The sequence below is a fragment of the Agelaius tricolor genome, unplaced genomic scaffold (assembly GCF_023055355.1).
Source record: "Agelaius tricolor isolate 1412-34295 unplaced genomic scaffold, bAgeTri1.0.p SCAF_12, whole genome shotgun sequence".
In the NCBI taxonomy this organism is placed as follows: Eukaryota; Metazoa; Chordata; class Aves; order Passeriformes; family Icteridae; genus Agelaius; species Agelaius tricolor.
This window is the reverse complement of record NW_027269272.1, coordinates 3,530,463-3,553,125: the sequence shown is the minus strand read 5'-3', so window position 1 is coordinate 3,553,125 and position 22,663 is coordinate 3,530,463. Positions and strand designations below refer to the sequence as shown.

Here is a 22,663-nt window from a genome sequence, read left to right as displayed (position 1 = left end):
TCTGTTCTTGGTAGGAAAGGAAACACAAAAACCTCAGAGTCACAACACAGAGAGCAAATAGTGTTTATGAAAAAAATTTCAAGGTGCAGGTATGTAAATCCAAGGGCTTCAAATGATGAAAGAATGTTCTTAAAAATATCACTGTAGATCAGAATTTCCTCTAATCCTTCAAGTTAGTAAGCAACATTCATTTGGTTTGAGTAGAAGATACTGGAGAAGATAAATCAGTTGGTCATCACTAACCTAACAAACATTGATCAAATTAAAGATGATGTCTTAGGGTTCCTCTTCTTTTCCTCTGTGTGCATATTTAGTACACCAGATGGTTAATGCAGTCATAATAAACTAGTGGGAATATTTAATTAAGTGTGTTCCCAGGACATTAAATGCAGAGCATTATTCTTTGGCTGGTGATCAGAGTAAATATTTGGTAATAAGGGAGAGTCCTTGTAGAATATTGTTGGTAATACATGAAAAGCACATTTGAGAACAGAGCTGTGTTCAAAGCAGAACTTTCTTCCCAAAATGAAGACATCTCAAATGCTAATTATTTATACCTGGGGTTTTGTTCTACCACCAATTCACTATTAATCATGACACAGTTATTACAAAAAACATGAGGAATAATTTGAAACTTGATAGTCCTGGACTGGAATTAGTCTAAGCTTGAAGCCATTTACCTGTCAATAGTCACATTTTTACTGAATACTGAAGGGCTCAGATAGAAAAAAAGGACAATGAAGAGCAATCTCTGTTCTCTTGTAGGTGAAGGGAGCCTCTTTGCTCTTGTTGGGAGCTAGTTCTAGAGATCTCAGAGGGCTGAAATCATCTTCCTGTAGTCTGAAAATCCCTGCAGATGGCCACCAGCCCAGCAGTGATATTCCTCTGTCACTCAGCTCTTATCTCCTCAGCCTAACCAGTTTTATGATATCGTGGCTTTTTTACTCCCCTGGAGCAGCTTTTGTTTGCTCCCCTGCAGCAGTGAGAGGAGTAGAATGCAAACAAGGAGAAACCTGGCTTATTAAAATAGGTTGGGCAGTAACTGGGGGGGGAAGATGGGCTAGAAATCTGGAATACATACAGCTGAACTGAAAAGCAAATTACCCCTCTGAGAGCATCTCAGAAGTGGGAGGGGATGGTCTCCAGCCAGGGCTGTCCTTGGAGAGTCCTCACCCTGCAGGCAGAGAACTTCATTAACTACCTGTGAGAGGAATGAGAGCCTGAAGAACACTTAATTTTATGGGGGTGCTGGAAGTCTCTCTGCACCTCTCCTGACAGAATTAGTGTGTGGTTTTCAAAGAGTAGCAGGACCTGCCATTTGGCATTACCCCATTTCACTGTGGCAAAGCAAAAACACATTGGTGGGAGGTGCTGGGGTGGATAATGAATGTCTCTTTCCTGGACACAAGGAGAAACAGGACTGTCCTCCCACAGCTGTGGTGGACCTATGCTGATGTTGAGCTTGGTTCTGAGTCTGAAGGCTCAGAATCTTAAGGAGTTTAAATATCAATTCTTTGAGAGGTGACACCTGAATAGAGGAGCACAGAATTTGAGTCTGCTCTGTTTGTCAGGCTGGCTTTTGTTAGGGTGGTGCCAAACCTCACATGGCCACGCTGATTGGGAAGAAAGATTTTTGAGCTAGGCTTGGCTAAACTGACTCCATGCAGAAATAAAATCCCATGTGGGATTAACACATCTGGAAAGCTCCAAATTCCCCCAGGATGCAGAAATCTCCAAGCACAGGCAGTAAAACTCCCTCCCTGCAAACCAGCAGTGGAAAAATTGGTTTAGCTGTTACTGCATAGGGATAAACAAGGCAAGCCCAAAACTAACAGCAAACCCCCAGGGCTGTGGAGCTCCTTTATTTCTTTAGAGACCCTTGTGCCTCAAAGCATCCCAATTCCCAGATGAACATTCCTGCACCAGGGACAATGGGAGATGGGTTTGTTTCTGCAGCTGCTCCTTGGGCCAGAACCTTCACTGACATGCACTAAAATAGTGTATAAATGTGCATTTGTAGCTAATTTTAGTCATTGTTTTAGAGTTAAATCTGAAGAGTACAAAGCTATGGAAGTGCTCTGATTTACTTTACAGTTGAACAAAGGGGTGTTTGTGGTGTATTTTTCAAGTGCCTTTGAAACCACAGACTGTCAGACTCTGCTCCCACAGCAAAGCCCAGATGGGTGGGTGCCTTTTGAAGGGGTCCATGTAGAAAAAGTGTCTTAAATATGTGTAAGTTACAGCAGTAAATATGTACTACACAAATATCATACCTGCACAGTAAAAAAAAAAAGAAAAAAGAAAGTAATAAAAAAGGGGAGAGAGGCTGTTCAATTTTTTTTTATTTGAACAACAGGGAAAGAGTTTGAGGAAAGAGGACTCAGACTGGGGTTCTTAAACAATTCTTTTCATTTTTGGTAGGGATCATGAGTCAGATGTGCTGCACTGGTGCACAGTCAGTGCCCCTCCCCTGGGCTGTGCCACTGACACCCCCTGGAGCTGCCTGATGGGATTCTCACTTCCATGGGCACAGCCTCAGCTTTTCTCACTGCTTGAGTCTGAGGGGTGGAAAATAACTCCTGCTGCTAGAAATAGGTTGTGAGCTCTGACTGGAGTCAGAGGGGAGAGGAGCAGGAGGAGGACAGTGAGGAGGCTGCTCTGCCCCAGCTTTCTGTGCCAGGGAGAAAGAAGCCCCTTCATCTCCTGTACCTGTTCCTGGCATGTGTGGGATAGCAGCTGCTCCTTAGCTCAGTGTCTGTTGTCAGGATAAAGCCTTTGAAGGGATTAGGTGCTGCAGCTGAAGGCTTTAAGAAGCACTTTGGATAGATAAAAGATGCTGAAAGCAGCCTTGGAGGTCCTCATGTGAACTGTACCAAGGCCTGGCATCCTCCTGGTATTTGCCTCTCCCTTCCCTATCCTGACTAAGGGAAAAATTCTGCTCTGTAGCTCACACATATGAACAAAAATGAAAGTGTGTGTCAGATGGCTTGCCAAAATATTAGATACACAATCATCCTTAATGTTCTTTCAGCCAGTGCTGAAATGCAAACCAGTAACACTGGGTATCTCCAATTCTCTCTCAAGTAAGAGTTGCCTTTCACTGTCAGATCCAAACAGCAAGTTGTTTCCAAAACATCTCAGTGAGATGACAAAACCTCCCAGGCATGGATTTGACCCCCCAGTTCCAGGCCCAGCTGGGAGAGCTGAGCATGTCTGAGTCAGCTGAGCCCATTTTGCTGAATCACTCAGAAAATCCCTGGACGTTTCTCCCAAGGTAGCTGCAAACACAGAGCCTGCAGTGCTCCCAGTTTGCTGACTGACCCACATCTCCTGGTGCTCTGATGGCACAGGGTGGCTGCCAATCAAGAGTGTTTCCTAGGGATTCGTAGCCTTTTTCAGCAACAATAGCAGAATTTTGTTCCTCTTTCAAAAATAATTTGACTTGTTCTTGGGAATGGCAGTTCTCAGCACCAATGGTAATTTCTTTTCTTTTCCTAAAAAAAATGTACACAAGTCTGATGGCTGGGGGCCTAGTGATGGAGCTTTTATATGGATTTTGCATTCTTTGTAGCTCCCCAAAATCATGCCAGACCATGAGAAATTATACTTTAAAGTTGTGTTGCTTCATTTATTTCAAAAGGGAGCTTCTACAACACAGTGCTAATATTTTTGCATAAATTTCTTTGACTAACACTTCTGAGAAATTAGAAGCTGATAGGACATGGTCCAGAGGCAATAATAGAAGAATTATGTAAATGCAGGAAGAATGATGTAAATGTAGGCTGGACTTTAATTCCAGCTTTAATTTTTGCTCTGTGATATTGCAGAGAATGTCTGTGCTTTCAAGTGATGCAGGCCTTCAGTTCCCTTCTTTACCAGAAAGCTTGGATGAGATTTTAGGTAATTAATTAGGATGGGCATGTTAATTACAAGCTTGCTGTGCCTGAGCATAAAGATTGTCACCTCTCTTTGGTGGCTGCAGTAATTCCTGCTGTCACTGTCATATTTTCTGAAAAATCCTCTTTGCCCAGGATTTTCTCCTGGGAAGCTGAGAAGCCTCAGAGAGGAATGAAAACAAGAATTATCTGATTGCTGCTCCTGTGTTTTCTGCTTGGGAATGTGGCTTGGACATTGTTTACCAACAGGTGAATGTTTGATTGGTTGCAGGTGAATTGTTTTAATTAATGACCAATCCCAGCCAGCTGTGTCAGACTCTCTGAGTCAGTCACAGGTTTTTATTATTCATTCTTGTTAAGCCTCCTGATATATCCTTTCTCTTTCTTTAGTATAGTTTCAGTATGGCATAATATAATATAATATAATATAATATAATATAATATAATATAATATAATATAATATAATATAATATAATATAATATAATATAATATAATATAATAATGTAATAATGTAATAATGTAATATAATAATAATATAATATCAGCCTTCTGAGAACTTGGAGTCAGATTCTCATCTCTCACCTTGTCCTGGGGACCCTCACAGCTCCACATCCTGCAACTCCTGCAGCTGTAAACCCACCCATCCTTCCCATCATCTCCTGCCTTGTGCAGGGAGCAGAGAAGCTCAGAAAATGCAGCTGAAACCAAATTAGATGGCAGCAAGAATGCTGGAAGAGAACAACCTTGAAAGTATCTACTGTATGTCAAGTCATTTTAAGGACAGCTTGGGAGCTGCCAAAAACAGATGAGAATTGCTAGGCAGAAAAGGTGCTTGGCAGAGCTCCAAATGTGGAGTTATCTCATAGCTCTGACCAAGAACATCACTGAATTTATAAGCTCTGCTTACAGCAAAACATGTGGCAGGGAAAAACTCTTCTCACATACTGCTCTTCTGTGGTCTCTGGGATTCCAACAGTGCATAACTCAAGAGAGGAGCTCTCCTGACGTTTGTAGTAGTGACACAGTGTTTCCACAGGAGAAAATCTGCTTGTGCTGATTGGGAAAATGCCTATTTGCTTCCTTAACTGCAAAGAAGTTTAACAATTTTAATTTTAGCTCTGTTGTTGTGGAAGGATCTCCTTTGAGGCTGTTGATGCTCCAGGGAGATCTTGTTTTGTGTTGTGTGTGATGTGTGTTATAGTCAGATTTTGATCCTTTGTGGCAACTCAAAATAAATCCTGTTGGGATGTGGCCATGGATGGAGTGGTTCCCTGGCAGGTGGCAGCAGCCTCTGGTTTTTATGGTTTTAGTAGTGGCTGTGAGGTGGGCAAGGTTCAGTTTCTGCTCTTTCAGCTCAAGCCCCAGTGAAGGGGTGAGGTGTGAGCCCCAGCAGGGCTGCAAACAGCTCTGGGAGCTTCTGGAGCCACTGCTGCCCACAGGGATCCCAGCCCTCAGGCAACACTGCCAGACTGAATTTTGCAGCCAAAGGCGCCTTTGGGGAGCCAACTTCAGTGCCCCAGGCATTTTGACAGTGCATTAATGAGGCCATAATTCCAGCAGCATTAATCAGAGCCCAGGATGTAGAAGGGAATGATTCACAGAGAAACGCTGTGTTCTCTCAGTCTGTCACTGTGGGAAGGCATTGGTGATGCATGAGTGGGATTTGTGATATTTTGCAGTTCACATGCTCAGGGATTTCCTCTGCAGCTTGAGGAAGGGTTTATTTCCCTGTGGGGAGCAGTGAGGGGTCCCTTGCAAGGAGAGCTGAGGTTCCACAGGATGGAGTGTGGGTGTGACTGGCTGAGGCTCAGGGACCCTGCTCTGGGGGGCAGATTTGAGTGCGCAAACTCACACTCTGAGACAGAGCAGATCTGCTCTTGGGTTTTCAGGACATTTGCTTTGTCCTTTGTTACAGAGCAGCCTGGAGGAGGGCAGTGCTGGAGGTTGGGAGCTGCTGTGCAGAAGGTCAGGGCTCTGACCTCCTCCTCCAGGGCTGTGGAGGTGCTGGAGCTGCTCTGGGGGCATTTGGGTACCAGATGGGGAAGGTCATCATTGCAGGGCTCTGACCTCCTCCTCCAGGGCTGTGGAGGTGCTGGAGCTGCTCTGGGGGCATTTGGGTACCAGATGGGGAAGGTCATCATTGCAGGGCTCTGACCTCCTCCTCCAGGGCTGTGGAGGTGCTGGAGCTGCTCTGGGGGTATTTGGGGACCAGATGGGGAGGGTCAGCAGCGCTGGTGCCAGAGTGACTGACCCCATGCTGTGTGCAATTCTCATCCCCATTTCCTCCTCTGTTCTCGGGATTTGCTGTTTATTGCAGCCCCGAGACACGGGAAAAGTCCCTGTTTCAGACTGCACGTTCAAAGAATGAGTCGGAGTTCTTCAGTTCTCAGTCTCAGAGTTGTTTGTTGTATCTTATCTATTAAATTTTTCTCCTGTCCAGCCGAGGTGCGCTCAGCAGGACAGACAGCGGCGCTCTGCCCGCCCCTGGGGCGGTGTTATCTCTTTATACTACAAACTACAGATAACATGTTTACAATTACTTTCCTATACCTATCACCTGTGTTAGACAGTGAGCTTCTACTCTAGACCAATCCAAAAGTGCCAACATCACAGCAGAAGATGGAGGGAGAGAAGAAGAAGAAGAAAGGCTGGACATGCCCAAGTCCCTCCATCTTGTCCCCAAAACCCCCATTCTAAAAACCCCAAAATCTACCCCTTCACCCAGTGATAATTTTATTATTACATTATTTAAACTTCTGTGGCTTTCAGGTCTTCATCCAAAGCTGGTAATTTGCTCCAGGGGTCATAATCAAACCCCCAGGTGTTCTGGGCTGTGTGCCAGGGTCTCTGAGCCCCTGGCAGTGGTCCCAGCAGCTCTGGACACCCAGAGGGATGCACTGAGTTCTGACACTCTCTTTGTTTCTCCTCTCTCCTGTTTGTGATGGATGTGATCTCCTCCTGTTTCAGATTGTTTCCTTCTGTTTCTCTTGGCTTGGTGAGCTCCAAACAGGAGGAGCAGGGCAGAGCTTTATCAGCTCACTGAGAGGGTCACAGCCCATCCCCTCTTGCAGTAACACAGAGTGCCCAGAGCACAGGGGGTTCCCTTGTGCCACAGAAGCTCTGCCCTGCTACTCAGGCCTGTGGTCACTTTGGCCATTGGCCTAACTTAGGGTAGATAACTTGAATTGTTTGTCATTTAAAAAAGCAGCAAGGGAGGTGGAAGAGTTTGATAAAGTCCCATCAAGAAATAGTGTAAAAACTGATTGTGGTATGAGAAGGAATAGTGTGAGAAGTAGATTTGTAGAAAATTTTCAAAACTTGACAGCAGGTTCACATAGCATGCCTCTGTATATAAACCTTGAGATAAGAAATGCTGATTTAGAAATGCCATGGAATAGGACAGGAATTGTTGAGAGAGAAATGGAACTAGAAACAAGTTTCAAAGGATGGCCTTATAAAAAAGACTGGATACTTTGGAGAAATAGAAGTATGAAAGAGGCACTGTAGTAGGACCCATGAGGGCTTTTTAAATTATTGGCTTTAAGGCATCTGCAGCATGGTGTGGCTAAAAGCTGATAAGCCAAGAAAGGCTTAGAGTGTTTTGTAATTAAAAAAGAGTTGGCTTCTGATTGTGATGGTGTGAATTGTAACATCTGTATTGTCTCACCCTTCCCATGAGACTGAAAATGGAATAAAAGTGTTTAAAATGCCATCTCTGGGTCAGAAAATAGTACTGTCTGACAGAATGGAACAGTAGGGTTGTGATCCAGGAATGGAAAACATGGATTGAAATAATGGAAAAGGTCTTTGAAGAAAAAGAAAGTGCTTTGAAACTTCAGAAGTTCTTTGAAGAGAAAGGTACATTTTATGAGTTCCAGAAAAGGGGTTGTGAGCCAGTCAGGATGGTTTGGTCACTCAGGTTCTCTGGTTTTGCCCTAGGTCTGTTCCAGCATCTGCCCAGGGTCCTGCAGGGGCTGCAGGGGCTGCAGGGCCCCCTCCTGCCACCAACGTGTCCAGCAACAAGAGGCTGCAGCAGACACAAGCCCAGGTGGACGAGGTGAGTGCTCAGCACCAGGTACTCCTGTGCTTGGTCCCCCCTTGTGCAGCTCCTGCTCTTCTGAAGGATCCAGAACTTGAGATTTACCAGAGGAGGCAGAGAGTAAAGAGAGATCCTGGATAGAAACATCCCTGCACCAGGAACAGCTCTGCAGATTAAATGTGGGCATTAATGCCATGCAGGAGTGTCAGGGGCAGGATGGTGGGGATGGACAGAGAGCAGAGATCTCTGCAGCCAGGGCAGGAACTTGGGGCTCATTGCAAAGGGCCTGGGTGCAGGGCCCTGCTGGGAGCTGCCAGGCACAGCTCAGAGCAGGCTCCAAAGAGGGAGAGAGAGGGAAAGAGAGAGAAGGCAAGAGTGTGGTAAAGAGAAAATGAGAGAGCAAGGAAGAGTAAAAGAGGATGGATGAGAGAGCGAGGTTCCCGTTACAATACAATAAATCTTCTTCTGTGCTGAATATTCTGATTCTCACTAACCAATCTAGTACAAGATACAAATCCTATAGCATTTCCATACAGCCTGTAAGAATCACTACATTACCATACTGTGTTACATTCTAAACCCTAAAAACTCCTCTTTGGGCCCCTTCTGCCAAGCTGGCAGGGTCTGCTCTGACCCTTGGGCCTGTCTGCAAGCAGAGGGTGTTGTTCCATCAAAAGGGGATTGCCTTCAGCTGGCCATACACTGTTTTCTAGTTGTTCAGTAATTAAAGTATCTCAAAGCTTGCTTTCATTTCAATCTCACTTAAAATTTCTATATTCTCAATATCTTTTGCCTGGCAATCATATTTATAAAGATTTCCTGTTTCATCTTCCCCAACACTGCCAGTTCAGCAATTCCTCCCAGTCTGCTCAGGAGGAGATGTCATAGTGGAAGCAGCTCTTGTAGTGTGTTCTGCACTCCTAAAGGTTAGATGCTAATTTCTCAGACTGTGTCACAGAGACAGAAGAGCATCAGCCTCTCCCAGATAGATTAAAACCACCAGAACTGAGCTACTGAGGGTGGTGTTCATTAGCAGGAGCTCTATTAATTAATCATCTCAATTTATTCCCAAAGAAAGGCACCCACACATGATGTCATAACAGCATCTCTAACAAATCCCCACTCCTTCTCTTGATCTTGGGGGGCCATGTGCCTGTTCCAGCACATTCTTAAATTTTTGTCTTGGCTGTAATGCCAGAGTCCCTCCAGCTGCTGTGGGAATGGGAACAGTGAGCACACCACTGCTCCTGGGTGCAGCAGGAGGAAGCAGCAGCTGTAGCATCCTTACACACCTGCTGGGGGCCTTTGTGTGCTGGCTATTGAGGAAAGAATATTGTTCAACCCCTCCAAAGGCTGAAGTCACTCATGCTTACTGTCTGTGGAGAAGTGCACAGAGCTTGTGTGATTCTTAAAAGCCAATCTGATAAAATACACATTAGAAAATATGTACTTACTGTGATGTTCATATTTTCTGAAAAAATCCCTTTGCCCAGGATTTTCTCCTGGGAAGCTGAGAAGCCTCAGAGAAAAGGAAAACAATTCTGATCTCATTTGCTTCTCCTGTGTTGTGCTCATGTGGAATGTGTTTGGAGATTGTTTACCCACAGGTGATTGTTCCATTGGATTCTGCTGGGAGTTGTTTTCACTCTTTGGCCAATCAGGGCCAAGCTGTGTCAGGACTCTGGAGAGAGTCAGGAGTTTCCATTATTATCTTTTTAGCATTCTGTAAGTATCCTTGCTGTATTCTTTAGTATAGTTTAGTACAGTATTCTTTAATACAATATAGTACCATAAAATAATTAATTAGCCTTCTGAGAACGTGGAGTCAGACTCATCAATCCTTCCTGCCACAGGGCACCCTGCAAATACAATAACTTACATGCCTAAAAGCCTCTATTTTCAAAAGCTTTGGGCACGCTTTAAAGATAGTAGAGAAGACCTCAAAATATCCAACTCAAATGAATTTAAGATGAGTTAAATACACCTGTCAAAATGGGCCGTGTCTTTTTGAGAAGCTTTTCTTTGTTGAAAATCTGGAACTTTCTGGTCTTCCCATTGTTGGTGCTCAGATGTGTTCACAACATCCTCTGGCTGCAGAAATGCCTGCAGAAATGTCTAGACTAGGTTCTCTCTTAATCTCTTTATTTCCTCTTCCAGTGGGGAAAGGAACGTTACATTTTAACTTTTGTCTTTGGTCAGAATAATGAAATAAATTTCTTGTCCTCAATATGTTCCATCATGAAGGCCCTGTAATCGTTTATGTGAATGGCAGCAAAAGTAACTATCCCTAAAAGATGATAAAAATTGCCTTTTATTATCTTAAAATGAGTGATGCCTGTCAGATACATAGGGCTCTTCAAGTAGATCAGTAGAGATGGCATCAGTGAGGGTAGTGAACCCCTGCTTTGTGTTTAAGATACTCTGTATTCTGATTCTTTTCACTCAGACCCATGAAAATCTGTCTTTTTGTGGAGAAGATGAGATAGTTTTGGATGTTACTCTTGCCCAGTATGGGGGCAATGAGTAGTCCTTGGATTTGAGGATTATGTTGGTGAAATCCAGGATTCGTGGGGGTTTTGCTGCCATTTGAGAGAGAGGCTGCTGCTGTCACAGAACCACAGACTGATCTGGGTTGGAAAAGAACTTTAAGGTCATCTAGTCCAACCTGTGCCCTGACACCTCCTCACCAAGCAAACCATGGCACTGAGTGCCCCATCCAGGCTTTGTTAAACACTCCAGGGATGGTGACACCACCTGGGCAGACACTTCCAGTGCCCAGTCACTCTTTCTGTGAAGAATTGTTCACAGGTTTGGAGCTGGTAGCACGTGGTCAGCAGGTCCTTTTTAGCAGGGAAATCACAATATAAGCATAGCCAAGGGAGGCAAGCTGGCACTTCCAGCACTGTGAGGTTGCTGGAGTGATGCTGGTTTGTAACACCAAGGGATCCAGTGTGTGATGCCATGATGGGTTTTTTTACTTTTATTTTTATATGCCTTTTATGCATTCTCAATACCCTTAACAAGCATATTTGTAACTTTTTAAACTTAATATCTTAACATAGTCCTGGTATTTTGCTATGCCAGAAGGCCAAACATCTGAAAAGCCTTGCAGCTGAGGACTGGAAAGCCTCACACTATCCTGAGATACCAAGGCCCCCTCTAAAACTCTAAAATATCTTGTAAACTAAAATTAGGCCCCTCTGGGGGGGAATACTTTAGAATAGGGAGGTGTCAGGCCATTCATTTAAGCCTCTTTAATTGAGGCATCTTTGTTAGACATGCTAATTTGCAAGGTCTGTACATTTACATACATGATCTCCTGTGTGTGTGCATTTCAGCACATTGCACCTGATGAATTGTTGTACTGATGCCTTGGAGGGGCTGCCTAGAACAGAGGCCAGACAAGATTTAGAGAATAAAGTGGGGATTTATTAAAGGCCTTCAACAGCCACACCTTGGGCAGCCACAGCCTCCCAGAGGCTACACCCAAGCTGGACAATGGGCACCAGTTTTTCAGACAATTATAAGTTTGGTCCATTCACATATCAGGGGTTAATTCTCCAGTTACAGCTTCAGCTAATGAAGTCATTTACCCCCAGTTTGCTCCCCCCAATTCACCTTTGTTTGTACCTTTTGGGTTCTGAGGCTGTGGGGTGTCCTTGGGTTCCAGGCCTGGAGAGGAATTGTTTTGTCTGAATAAAAGGGAGAACAGCAGCTGACAGGTTATGGAGTTTACAGTGAGTTTAGAGTTCTGCACTGATCCAGTACAGGATGTGAAAAATATAAAAGCTAAAATCCAGAGGCATCACTACTGTGAACAACGCCAATCACTTGTTTTTAAAATTTTAAAAGTTTAATAGTAATGAAATGGTTATAAAAATAGTAATACAAGTACAGTAACAATAATTTGGACAATTTGGATTAGGAAAATATGAGACAATAAAAACAAAGAGTTACGGAGGTCTGGGTACCTTTTCTGGGCAGCACAAGCCTGAAGAAGGACCCACGTTTACAGAGGATTAACCCTTAAAAACAATAGCCTGTTGCATATTCATACACCTCATACATGATGCATAAATTCCATTCCAACACAGGATTCTGTCTGGGTAGTGTCAGCTTCTTCCTCTGAATCCTAACAGTGCCTTTGAGGCAGGAAGAAGTTCATTTCTTCTGATAGTGGAGCAATAAATTCTCTTTCTCTGAAAGATTCAGGTGTCCTGGGGCTGCTGTCTCACTGCGAGTCCTTTCTTTTCAAAAAGAGTATCCAACATAGCATAGTTTCTATTTTAACAATTTTTATAACCTAAAACTATATTTAACACACTACTTAAGAGAATTAATACAGCATTACTTTCTAACACAACACATAAAATATTCATTTTAATACTTGCGAAAAGCCACTCATAAAATACGCATTTTTCACTACAACAACGATACTCATGAAATACCGAAGTCAAACCCCTTTTCTCCCTCACCTTGGCTTTGTCCCGGCTCTTTTCCCTCCGTGCCGCCCGCAGGTGGCGGCAGAGCCCGGGCAGAGCTCCGGGCTCGGGGATCTCCGGTGCCGGTGATGCTGCCCCAGTGCCCGGGGATGGGTTCAGCTGTTCCTCTATTGGGGCTCCCCCCCGATTCCTCTAGAGTTTATTTTCTAAGGCCCAGACAAACATTTATCTATTTGAGAAAATGAAATCCCAGCTGGGTGAGTGTTCACTGCAGCCAGGGTAAATTCAAGAAGTAGTTCTAGGGAAACAAACAAACAAACAAAACTAAGCAAAAAAAAAAAAAACAAAACAAAACAAAAAACAAAACAAACAAACAAAAAAAAGCCAAAAAAACCCCAGCAAAACTAAAACAAAAAAAGAAACCCCCCAAAAAACCCAAACCAAAACCTAAAAAAACCAAAACAAAGCAACCCAAAAACAACACAAAAAACCCAACAACAAAAAACTAAACCAACCAAAACCAAACCAACCAAAAAACCAGCCAACCAAACAAAACAAAAAACCCCAAAAAACCAAGCAAACCAAAAAACCACAAACAAAAAAGCCCAACTAAAAACCCCAAAAAAATGAAGATAATGGGTAGGAAATAGCAAAATATTTTGTATCAGCATTTTAAAATAGTTTATAATTTTCACTACAAATCGTTGTAGCAAGACAGAATTCAACTAATTACTAGCTGAGAAATCAATAATTTAAAAAATTAGCATTGTTTTATATGAAGTTAAGTGCTTGGAAGGTTTTGGTTTGGAAAAGCAAGTATGAAAATTTGGATTGACCCAAATATTTCATTTTGGTTTAGGTTTGGTAGACAAGTGAAACAAGTCTTTTGAGACCTTCTCCAGTCCTGTTAAAGATTCTTTCACTATCAATTTCCTCTCGCTGTATTTGAATAATGTATCCTTTAAATAATTCTGGATTTTTGCAGGTAATAGTTAAATTTTATTAAATATGTATAACATGGAATTCCTTATTATAGAGTGTGAGAATTAACAGACCATCAGCCTCATTCACTGCTAGAAAAATTGGACCCAGCTTTACAGAGATTGTGATGCTGTCTGACATTTCCATTAGTGGTGACTTTCTGCAGGATTCCTATTTAGTTATTGGCTTGCTAGAAGAGGATTTTCACCTTAGCTAATGTATAAAATCCATGCATGAGCAGCCCTTGCCTGTTGCATCCTGGCTCTCTGCTGCTCTTTGGGTGAATTGGCTCAGGTGAAACGTTCTCCTCCTCCACTTCCAAGCAGGACTTCAGATGATGGCTGAGAAGTCATCTTGCCCAAAAGATCTGCAGAATGAGGAAATGCTTTGGTAAGGAAATGCACCCAGTTCCCTTTAGAGTGGCTTTTGTCTGTCTGCTTTCTCTACTTCAGGTAAGGAAGGTATTAAATGTAAAGGAAAACAATGGCTTGTTCTTAGTGATGCCAACCAAATTGTGCTGTAGAGATCTTCATCAGGTCTTTGTAGCTGTATAAAAGAAGTCAAAAACTTTAATCAAACTAAATGTGGTGTTTCATGAGGTCTGTTTATTTTCTCCCTTAAAGACACCCAGCACAGTGTAGCTCACTGAGGGTATTTCCACAGGCTGGGGTTTTGAGGCAGTGCTCAGGGAATGCCATCACACACACCACATGGCAAAAGGCTGGGCATCACTGTTGCTGCTTTTAATGAAGGATAGAACTATTTTGGGGCTGAGAATAATATATTGCTCAGATAAACATCAGTCTCAGAGGCTGTGAGATTTTAGAGGAGCAAGCAGTCAGCCACAGCTCAAAGCAGTCACAAGTTCTTCATTACAAGGCAATATAGAACCTTCTGATCCAATGGACAGTTGCCACTGGGTTTATTTTGCTTTTCTAATCTGTCACCTTTACTTAATTTTGCTGCAGTGTGGTTACTTTTACCCAATGGGCTCCTGTCTCACATGCACACAAATGCTTCTGTTATAACCTCTAAACTCTGAGCTGCTCTACACAATTATACCCCTATATTAGAACCCTTCACCACCTTATCAATGCAGTTTCTCACTTACTTCAGGCATACTCTTACTTACAACTACAGAAACATAAGTTTATAATTTTTCTGCTTAATGTCTGTGTATTATATCTTTACATCAATCCAGGCTTCTCCCAAGGCTGCAGATCCAACCCTCCTGTGTCTGTGGAATTTTCTGTGTCTCCAATTCCCACAGCTGGGTTTAGGATGAGCTGTGACACTCCAGGGTGTGACCTGCCTCTCATCTTTCCTGTGGGAGGGGTCTCAGGTGTGTCTGTGCCTTCACAGGTGGTGGACATCATGAGGATGAACGTGGACAAGGTGCTGGAAAGGGACCAGAAGCTGTCAGAGCTCGACAACCGGGCAGATGCATTGCAAGCAGGTGCCTCACAGTTTGAGACCAGTGCAGCCAAGCTGAAGAGGAAATACTGGTGGAAAAATTGCAAGGTAAGAAATAGAAACCCTTGTTTGGAATCACTTCATGGCAGGAATTGCTTTCACCTGCATTTAGTGGGACTTTGCCTGCAGTATGGCACCTCTGACTCATCTCTTCTCGTCAAGGTGAGAAGGAGGTGCCTTGACCTCAAGGCTCCAGCAGTCAAGCAACTCTGATCTTTACCAGAACCCATAATTTCTGCAGTACATAAAATGTAGATACAATGTTTAATGCTTCCCCAGTGCCTTCAAATAGGGATGGGAAACCATTCCATGTTAATTCATGTCAGTTCTCTGTGGGAATCACAAAACCTGATCAGGTGCAGTGAATTCTAGCAGTGGGAGAAAAGAAGTTTTTTCCTTGTGGGGATCATTGATCTGATTTTTCTTCAGGATTGTAAACCATAAAAAATCCCCAAAACTGGGTTCTGCAAACTGCTGTGAGAAGGGATAAAATGACAGTCTCTTCTGAAGAGGGGCTGGTGAGGACAGAGCAGGACTTTGATCAACCAGCTGCCTTCTCTGCTGTCTCCAAAGTCTAATCCTTCCCCAAGAGCAGAGGGAGCCTCACTCTCCTTTGCTTTTTCAGACCTTCTCCAATATTTGTGGATTTTGGACCCAGAAACTTCATCTTCTCTTGCTCTTCTAAGGCTCATGTCTTTGCTTCTTCCTGCCCATGCACCACCACCACAAACACTGTGCCAAAAGTTCAGCTTGATTTCCATTTCTCAACACCAACTTTCCTGCTGACCACTTATGTCCACCCAAATCAAACCAGCTGTTCCCAAGGGGGAATCCCACATGTGTCCCTCACTAGGCTGTTGTCTGCTTTGTCTCTTCAATCCACAGTGCTATGAAATGTAGAGCAATACCAAATATTCTGGGTAAAATACATGTAAAAACACTCCAGAAATAAAAGGATCTACATTAGAAATTTAGCTTAGCAGGTCCTCTGGGCCTCTTTTAGCTGTTGCCCAACTGATAAATCCAGAAGTGCAGGAAGCAGGGCTTTGGGAGCTACAAGCACAGGTTTGGAGTTAGGTTCACCCATGTGCCTGCAGTCACCACAGTGAGCTGCACTACCTTCAAACCTGCCCTCATTCTCCTTTCCTGCTTTCTCCTGCCAAACAATCCCCCTGCCCCTCCTCGGGCTCCCAAACTCTGCAAAGAGAGGGAAGAAATTTAAAAAGGATCTCCTGCAAGCCAGTGGCTGGCTCTGTCCTCGTGTTGGGAGGAATGAAGGCTTTGATTTGACATTCCCATGTTTGCTGTTTTTCATTCTTTCTGCTCTCTGGGGTAATGATGGCCACTGGGCTGCAGCCTCCCTGGAGGGCTCCCAGGGGCTCTCAGGGGGCTCTGGGCAGCTCCTGCTGCTCTGGGCTGTGCACAGCTGCCTCTGCTCTGCTTGGCACCCACCTGTGTCTGGCCAGCTCTGACAAGAGGCTCTGCTCATGGTTCATTTTAAAACCAGCAATAAATCTGGGGCCTTAGCAACTCTGTTGGAGTAAGTCTTTACAGAGTTAAAAGTATGAGGATTGAGTCATTAAGTAAAAGAAAAAAAAAATGGAGGGGTTAATGTCTCTGACGTGGAAACCTGACTTTCTCTTTTTCTTTCTCATATCTTCTCTTTTTATAGATGATGATCATCCTCGGTGTAGTATGTGCAGTCATTCTCATTATAATTATAAGTGAGTAATTCATTTTCTCTTTTATTTATGTTCTCAATAGCTTGTGACTTAAGAATGGCTGATACATTAAAAAACAAAGTAACAAAAAAAATGGATATAAAATATTTAAACTGATTAATTTGTGAAATTTCCCTTCTAGTGTTATGCTTTTATAGTGAGAATTACTGCAAACTCCCTGGACACATATTGGCAGAATTTGTTGACATTTAATGTTTTTAACATTAGCATGTTACATAACTTTCCCTAGGATTAAAAGCTCTCCCTTTTTATGTTTTAAATAAATTTTTATGCAGTCTCAGAGATCTTCCTTTCAGTATGATGATGATGATGACTGCCACAGTCCCAGTGTTTTCTGCTAAGAACAGTAATTCTTGAAATACCTCATGCCTATAAAAAGAGGGTGAAGGCAAACAGGCATCTGATGAATTTTTTAAAAGCATGTAGGTGCCTGGTTTCTGCCATATCAGCTAGAATTTGAGATGTCAGTGTTTCTGAAGATCCTTTTGCACCTCAAATGCCGAAATGTTGTTAAAAGATGGCCCAAAGTCTCACTGACTTCTTTTCTCAAAAGATCATCTCGTTCCACACAGTTGTGTAGGGAAGGTAGCTATGAATGAATAATAGCAGTCCTGCTGGTTGGGACTCAGGGACCTTGTAATGACAGGAACTGAACATTTCATTTATGTAACCCTGTGTTAGCAACAGCTTTTAGGTGACATAACTGTAATATGGCATTAACTCCTAAAAGGGAGATTCTTCAGATACACAATGCAGGTGGTAACCCAGAAGAGATTCAGCAGAAGGCCAGACTGTGGATGTGAGTTAATTCCCAGCTCTCAAGTTACATGCCTGATACTCAGCATGTTTCCATTTTCCTCTGTTGCTCCTGTAAAGAAAGCTTGCAGGATCACCTGTAAACATGACTAAAAGGAATGAGATACATGTGACAGTTTATTAGCCCTATGAATGCTGGCACCAGAGCGACCCAGAATAATTCCAGGGTTTCGTAACACTGATACAGTAAGCATGGGAAATGCTTAGATATTAATTAACTATATTAACTGGGTACTCAAGAGAAAGACCAGCCCTTGTGCAGCAACCAGACAAAAGATGTGCAGCCATTGAACTAATTGCTGGGTATATATTCCTCATTGAGCATTATGTGAGTTTTAAGAAAGTAAAATGTGGTCAAGATAGCTCATATCAACCTCCATGGAAGTTTAGGCTGAAACATATACAAGTAGGAACATTGTTTCATCCTGGTTTAAAATGCTGAATGCCTGTTCTGCTAAATTTAAAAAAAAAAAAAAGAAGAAGAAAAAGCCAGTGCAGGTTTGATGTGGGTTAGGTTGAGTTAGGGTATTTAATCACAAACTTGAATGTCACATTATTCAACCCAGGCTGTAGCTCACCACAGTGAGATCCAGTACCAGGTCAGTGAGATTTGAGTGTACCTGTTGTTCAAATTATTTTCCCAGTTTATTTGATTCCTCTGTAATAAGTTGCATCTAAAGGTTGCAGCTTCACGAAGGACCTTGTGTATTTAACTCAATGCTGTGTTTATTTCCAGTAGCTCTCAAGTATATGTTTAAATGCCATAGACATCAAGCCTCCAGGTGCTGTCAGACAAGGCCTGCATGGCTTTTCCAGTCTGATTTGAGTGGGAGCAAGGCCATCCCCTCCACGGGGGTGGCTGTGGGTGCAGACAAATGGAGCCATTCCTGTCAGCTGCCATGGTGCTGCCTACAGGAGGATGCAGTACAGCACATGGCTTTGCTGTACTGGGGACAGCAGATAACATCACTGCCAGACCTTGCCCTTTCTGCCTTCTGAGCCACAGTCTCCCCTGCTCTCTACCCCAGTTTCCCCTCCAAATTCCCCAGGAGCATCCCTGTGTCTGCCACACACCACGCTCCTTCAGCTGGGATGTGCTAAGGGTATTTGCAGTCCTCACACACTGCTGTGAGACAAAGCACAACACTAACTGTAATAACTCCTGGGTTTTGTCTTTTCTTTTAATCTTTCTTTCCTTCTGTTTCATTTCCCAGTTTATTTCTCCACTTGAAAAAGCAGAGAAGGAAGACTTGGCACACCTTTGTTCATATCAACCGACGATATCAGTGTTCCTTTGTTGAACTCCGCTTTTTAATTCCCGCTGTCTTGGGATTTTTGCTTGTAATAACCCATAAGCATTCAGTGTGGTGTATTTTGGAATTCTGTTGTTTCCACAAGAAACTGTACCAGCTAAATACTGCCAAGTAGTTCCATACACTGTCTAATCACTGTGTCTTAAGATGTGTACGCACTGACCTTCAGAAACTGTAGTATATGAAAAGCATCCTAAACCATCTCAGAATCAGAGAATGCAGCTGTGGAGAAGCTCCTGTTTTAAAGGGACACTGCCAGGTGAATTGGACCCAAATCTAAGGTTGCAGCAAACATTAGGACCAAAATTCTCAATCTGAGCTTCTAAAGTTGGATGGCAAAATCCATTGTCAGATGTATCTGCTACTCCTATTGAAGAGAGTGATACCTCTAAGTATTCATGTAAGATATCATGTTTCAGTTTAGCCAACCAAACACAGATTTCTTTGAGCTTAGATGTAGAATCCAAGTCTAAAAACCTTGTCTGCAGTAAAATAAATAAAGACTGGTTTATCACCTTTTATGGATTTAATCTTTTTCCTCATGGAAAACACCTCTCGGTGTTCTAAACAAGCAAGATGGCCTCAATATGAAAGCCAGAAAGGAAAAAAAACCCTGTGTGACAGCCAAAAAGCATTAGCTAGCACAGTCCTGAAAAAGCCAAGGGAAATGCAGAAGTGGTGATGCAAGCACCACAAATGGCTCAGGTGCAGTCTCTTGCTGAAAACTCAAGGTCCCATTTGTCAGGGACATCTCTGGGATGCCAATCCCCAATAACTGGGCCCTGACCTGAGGCCCATGAGCAGTGTTGGTGATGTCTGCCCAGCCCTGGGGAGGGAGCTGCCTCTGCAGCAGTTTGCAGAAATGGTCCCCACTGCCAGGATGGTTCAAAAATCAGGAAGGAGGCAGGGGGGAACAGTGGGGAGAGGCTGAGAAAGGGAAGGGTGCCTAGCAAAGCTTTCCTGGAGAAGAGGAAAGAACAGAAACACTGTTGAAAGTAGGGGTGTTAATAGGCTTTAAAAAGATATATTTTAATTTGTGCATGTGGATAGTTCATAGACTATTATGTCATCTTTGTAAAGTGCTCAGCTGAGATACCTATTATACTCAATTAATTTAAACTAACATTTGATGTAATTAAAAGAAATTATATATTGTGGCTTGAAAGAAAGTTCTTTATGCTTTGGTGAATTTCTTGTTTTTCTTTTTAAAACAGTGAATAGTTTAATCATCCTTAACCAAACTAAAAATGAATTAATCAAATTTTGAGCCAGGAAATTCAGGAAAATGTCTTTTTAGGATAACTCCTTTAGAATTTCTAAAAAGAATTCATAGAAATAAAAATAATGAATTTGATGGGTTGGGGTTTTTTGTCTGCAATTTAATTAGGGAATAGAAACAGTGATAATAGTAGTGTAATTATTCCCACTGAGAAGTATTTCTCTTGACATAGGTTTAGAGTAAAAAAAATTGAGAGCCTGACCAGTTGGTTGCTGTGAATCTACATATAAACTGTGCTGAAGTAGAATTTTGCAGAGAGAATAAGTAATGATCAATTGAAAGGTTCCAGTTGCATTTTTCCCTAAATATTTATCACTTTCCAGTCATGTGTACTACTTCATATCATTAAGTCAAAAGTGGCCCCAGTCTTAATGAAGCTGAATATTCAAAGTTACTAATGTGATACTGGACTCCCTGGTATGCCCTGATCATTCAGTCCTTCACTGGGTGAGAACCCAAACAATTCAGAAATCCTCCTGGGCTGGACAAAAATGTAGCAGGGATGAAAGACCTGACTCTGTGAGGTGACACAACTGTGTATGCATTAGCTTTCACTGGGAGAGGAATGAGCCATCCAACTTCAGGAGCCTTGTTAAACTGCTAAGGTTATCTGACATCTGATCTGAAGGAATTATCTGCTGATCGTGGGACCCTGCCACCCACACCTGTTATTCATATTGATAATTGATATTATCAATATCAGTATTCTTATTGATATTGATATTGAGCGTGGTGTCCTTCCAGGGCTTCTCTGCTGAACACACTCATGAGATGGGGACAGCTTTTGCTGGAGGTGGTGCAATCAGGAAGGGGAAATGCTGATACTGAGCCTTAATACAGATGTTCCTTCTCCTCTGGGAGGCTGAACTGATACTCAGCTGATAGGAGTGCAAATACACATCAAAGAGTTTGAATCCTCTAGCTGCAAACACACAAAGCTCCCACATGAAACTGCAGTGGACGTGCTACAAGGATGCAAAGCTCACATTCCCCCAGCTAATGTAGTTCAAGCAAGTTAATAATCAAAATAAAATCTCACCTTTAGGTGAGAGTGGAGAACAGAAACTGCTCTTTGTGGAATGTGGACCTATTCTCTCTCAAAATTGTAACTAATGGGGATGACTGCTAAATATAAGTGAGAATTTGCAAGGAAGAGTTAAGAAACCTACCTTCTAGTGGGTTGTAGAATGTTTCCTCCTGACTATTTCCTCCTGTGTGGTGATGAAGTATGGTAAATTAACGTGTTTAACTTTTCAAAGTCATTGACCCATGGTGTGCTCTTGAATGCTCAATGTTTGCTACTGCTTGTGCTGTTGGTTGTCATTGGTGAGATAAGCCTTGTAATCTTTCTAATTCTGCCCAGGGAGCATGAACAAATGTGTCTGATGCACAGAACTCAGCTGCTCTTGCAGAGGGTTAAACCTTGAGCAAGGAGAACATGGTGATGGAGGACTGTTCAGGGTCAGAGATTGTGCAACAGCATCTCTCCCATCCGTGCAGGCTGGTGCAGGGCACAATCTATAGAAACACAGTTGGAGCTCTCATTTGTGGTGCAGCCAGGATTGACTGCCTTCCACTCTGTGTTTGAAATGTCTGGGCAGTTACAACTGCCTGCCTGGGAATGTTCCATGAAATGGTTAAGTCATTCTTGTTCAGTCACCACCAACCAGAATTTCAGCTCCTGCTCTGTGCCACTGATACTGCCTGGGCTCTTCCCCTGGGCTGGTAAAAGAAAATGTCACAAAAGGGCTTCCTTCAGTGACCCCAGGGAATGCAGGGCCATGGCTTTCTGACTGCTACCTTGGGGACCAAACTGAGGCCTCTTCTGGCTGGAAGCAATGCTCTTGGTAGCTTTATCCAGAACTAGACACTGTTTGAGACCTGCACATTCCAATCCAGAACTAGACACTGTTTGAGACCTGCACATTCCATCCTTTCCAGAAGCTCCTCCTCTGCTGTCTGGAGCATGGCTGTACATGAGAGAGGCTGTACAGCAGGAGATGCCCTTCACAGGGAGCACGGCTGAAAGGAAGGGGTTAACAGCTGCTCAGAGCCTGCACCACGGCTGCTGCTGGGCTTCTCAGTGATCTTGTCAATGATCCCACATCTGCTTCTGAGCTTGAGCAAGTGTTGCTTGCACCCACTATCAACAGGCGACTGAGGTCCTGCTTGGGCACTGCACTTCCAAATTTAGCTCGTGTTGCAGTGACACAGATGTGGCTTTAAACCCAAAACACAGGTGTGGCTTTAAACCCAAAACACAGGTGTGGCTTTAAACCCAAAACCAGTGTAGCACAGAACTTGGCAGGAAAACTTAGTGTGGAAGCCCTAACACGGTACTTGACCTGATTTTCACTTGACAGCATTACATAACAGCACAGTCAATCCAACAGAGTCAAACCTAATCCAATACTATTAGAAGGAGGATGGGAGAATCTGATAAAGATTCTGAATGTAACTTAGGGTCTGTAAGACAAGGGGTGATTTAGAAATGTAGCCAGTTGGACTTCTAAAGCTGGCACTTTCATTCAGTTGGAACCTGCATGATGTTACCCCCAGGAACAATTCAGGCTTTTTTTCTTTTTATGTAGTGATCTGCAATAAGAGACTTAAACAGTGATGGAAGATCAGGACATAATTGACTGCAAAGAACTAATTAGAACAGCCTCAATCTGCTATG

General features: G+C 43.1%; 1 protein-coding gene across 1 annotated transcript in view; it reads left to right on the top strand.

The window, feature by feature from the left end:
* Positions 1–21,297, top strand: part of LOC139594756 (vesicle-associated membrane protein 2-like) — a 56,755-nt gene extending 35,458 nt beyond the window's left edge. The window contains exons 2-5 of the mRNA XM_071437152.1: positions 7,838–7,955; positions 14,723–14,881; positions 16,506–16,557; positions 18,606–21,297. Of these exons, the coding sequence (XP_071293253.1) occupies positions 7,838–7,955; positions 14,723–14,881; positions 16,506–16,557; positions 18,606–18,622 (346 nt within the window). The 3' untranslated portion in view covers positions 18,623–21,297. The remainder of the gene's footprint in view (positions 1–7,837; positions 7,956–14,722; positions 14,882–16,505; positions 16,558–18,605) is intronic.
* Positions 21,298–22,663: the final 1,366 nt, after the last annotated feature.